The following is a 2816-nucleotide window of genomic DNA, read 5'->3' on the forward strand; positions in this document are numbered from 1 at the left end:
TTTTTCTCACACTTATTGTACACTATTCTCTCACACTATTGTCTATGTTGCCTAGTAACCAGGCAATTCTCCCACCCTATTGTTATGAATTTCAAATTACTGTAGGGTATATAAGGAGCTCAGTAGACAGTCTTAGGAGGGACCCCCAATAATAATAAGAGACCCTCTAAATACCAGAGAGCCTCATTGGTTCAAGTCAGCCTCAGAATCAGTTGTACTACTGTGTGCATCTGTACTGTCTTGGTTCCACAAAGTGCTGGAACAAGCAGTGTTAGTCTGGACTTAAGCTATCTGTGACACCTCAGAGAAGGGAAGGACTTGCAGTACTGTCTGCTGTCTGCCACAGCTAGTCTGTTTCTCTACCGTGAGAAATACTTCAGTCTAGGTTTGGTGTTGGAAGTCCAGCTGTAGACCTCTGGTCACCTGTTTATCTGGAGATTGAAACAAAGAGATTTAACCTCTATAAAGCCTATACTCTCCCTCATCGAACACAAGGGAACTGCTCGACCAACGACAAATCCAGCATTCTCTTGGGGAACTTGACGACTGCACCGCTTAGAGATATTTAGGTGGTATTATATCAATCGCAAGTTCTGCTGACAGCGCATACAGTGTGCTCTGCCGGATTTTAATGCCCTCATCACAAAAAACATATGCCAGGCCCTGCCCTGGAATTTTAGCTGCCAGGCACAAGTTGAATCACATTGAACAAGGCAGCAATGGGCGAGATAAAATTCAAAAATGCAGAGACACATACGAGAGCACGAAATCATGTGTGCTGGTCACATGCCAAGTTTTCTGAAAACAGCAATAATTTTCCTGCCATATTGATTTTGTATGTAGGCTAGGAATTGATGAGTCTTAGCAATTGCAGCACCCTTGGAGCGCATATGCATGACCCATCCATAGGAGGTGTAGTCATCAAAGAAGACGATTGTGTACCGATACTTATGGTAGGAGTCTATGGGAAATGACTTAAGATCTGAATGAATAAACTCAAGCAGTTCTTTTGCCCATAGAGTGGATGGCAGGAAAGCCTTATTAGGCATTTTGCCTTCCGCACATCCAGGGCATACTGGGTCTTCCGATGGAAACTCCAGATTGGTGGGGAAACCTTTGGTGTGTTCCCTAGCTTGCCGCAGGACTTGCTTAGACGGGTGTCCCATGCAATCATGCATAATCCCATCATTGACTGCATAGATCGTTGGGAATATAGAGTATGCATCCGGTGTAGGAATTGTACTGACACTATAGATAGAATCACCAGGCTGCCACGGTAAAAACCTGAATAAAGATTCACACAATACCTTTTCATATAGACTTATGTGTCGGTCATTGCCAGACACTTTTAATTTATCCTGGAGTAAGAGTCTGAGCAACATAAGGTGAATATTCAGGTCAGGCATATAGTATTATGGAGATAACCAAGTGGTTATGTTCCTGATGTCCTTGATATAATAATTCAGGACCATCGTACCGAACCCAAGTATTCATGCAAACCCGTTCACTGTAGAAGTGGTTGCAGGTTGCTTAAATTCCTCATAATTGATGAAGTCACTCATGTCATAAGTGAAATGCCGAGAGGCCCCCGAGTCAAGGATCCAGGTGTTACCCTGTTGTGCCTTATCTTTCCCCTTACATTTTGCACACGCAGCATAAGTTTGCGCATGAGTGCAATATATTAAAGCCAACGTTACAGGACTCAAATTAAAATCTACACTACACTGCCCTAACTGTGATGGCGCATCAGTGGAGTCCTGTAAAGGGGAAGATGGCACGTACGAGTAGTGCTCGTCGATAAAGGTGTTCTGGTCGAAGCCAGCAGCCTCTGCGATAGTGCAGTCCAGGTTTTCCTCGTCGCCGAGACTGACGGTCTCCCCCTGGTCCTTGTCACTACCCCAGTCGATAGACTGGTTGTTGTCATGGTTGCTGTCTGCAGCGTCATCTGCGCGAGCGACTTCTTGAATGCGAGCTTGGATGCACGGCTGGAGGTGACAGATTTGGTGTCCTCCATGTTGACATCCAGGTCCGGGTCAACTTGCCCGATGAGAGCATCCAAGACCTTGATATCTTCTTCGGTGGGACTTATGTCGAGGTCCCGCTGATATGCACAGACACAACAATCACCAAGGACCAAAAAAATAAACCTAACATTAGCAGTATGGTTGGAGGCGGTCCGAGACAACTGAGGGGTATTTTAATATTTCAAGGGGGAAGGAGGAGTAAGACAATGTAGGGTAGTCCGTAGGAAGACCTAGAAAAATAAAACAAACACTTTGATGCCTGAAACAAACACTAGTTGACACTCCAGAGTATTTATCTCCAAAAAGTCGCAATCAAAGTTCGAAAGTGTCGAACTTAGCGAATTATAACCAATCCTAGTTTTGCCAATACACCTAACTCGTCGAGTGATTTATCTCCGCCGTCAATTTAATTATCTCAGGTGAGCTCTACCTAGCAAAATAAAATTAACCAAGTCTCTATAGCAATTTCTACCACCACAGGCACAATCCTGTGACAGGTGTCGTTGCTTGCGACTTCGAGGGTCACTGAGATTGTAATGCTAATTCTCTGAGATGCTGAAGTGCAAAACTTGTTTTTCTGTACACTACTTTGTACAATTTATACTACAGGAATGGCTTTGCGACCGTCCGGAGATAAATAACAAATAACCGCCGCTACCCACAGGATTGCTCAGCACTTGCCGCCGCTATACCATGCACCATACAACTCCCTTGCGCTCCCACTTGTTCATCCCAGCCCCTATAGGTTGCCTCGACGCTCCGCCACCTGCCCTAAGCGGTCCCATCACTCCA

General features: G+C 45.1%; 2 protein-coding genes across 2 annotated transcripts; both read right to left on the reverse strand.

Moving 5' to 3' along the window:
• Positions 1–812: 812 nt before the first annotated feature.
• Positions 813–1178, reverse strand: GLOTRDRAFT_11489 (uncharacterized protein; the record flags this gene model as incomplete). The annotated part of the gene is made up of 1 exon (XM_007873481.1): positions 813–1178. A coding segment is annotated over one exon (366 nt), but the record flags the coding sequence as incomplete, so codon positions are not given.
• A 536-nt stretch (positions 1179–1714) lies between these two features.
• Positions 1715–2014, reverse strand: GLOTRDRAFT_134514 (uncharacterized protein; the record flags this gene model as incomplete). Its single annotated transcript, XM_007873482.1, has 3 exons — positions 1715–1724; positions 1783–1933; positions 1984–2014. 3 exons carry the CDS (start codon positions 2012–2014, stop codon positions 1715–1717), a joined length of 192 nt encoding a protein of 63 aa, XP_007871673.1.
• Between the last annotated feature and the right edge of the window lie 802 nt (positions 2015–2816).

This window comes from Gloeophyllum trabeum, assembly GCF_000344685.1.
Source record: "Gloeophyllum trabeum ATCC 11539 unplaced genomic scaffold GLOTRscaffold_00245, whole genome shotgun sequence".
Taxonomy (NCBI): Eukaryota; Fungi; Basidiomycota; class Agaricomycetes; order Gloeophyllales; family Gloeophyllaceae; genus Gloeophyllum; species Gloeophyllum trabeum.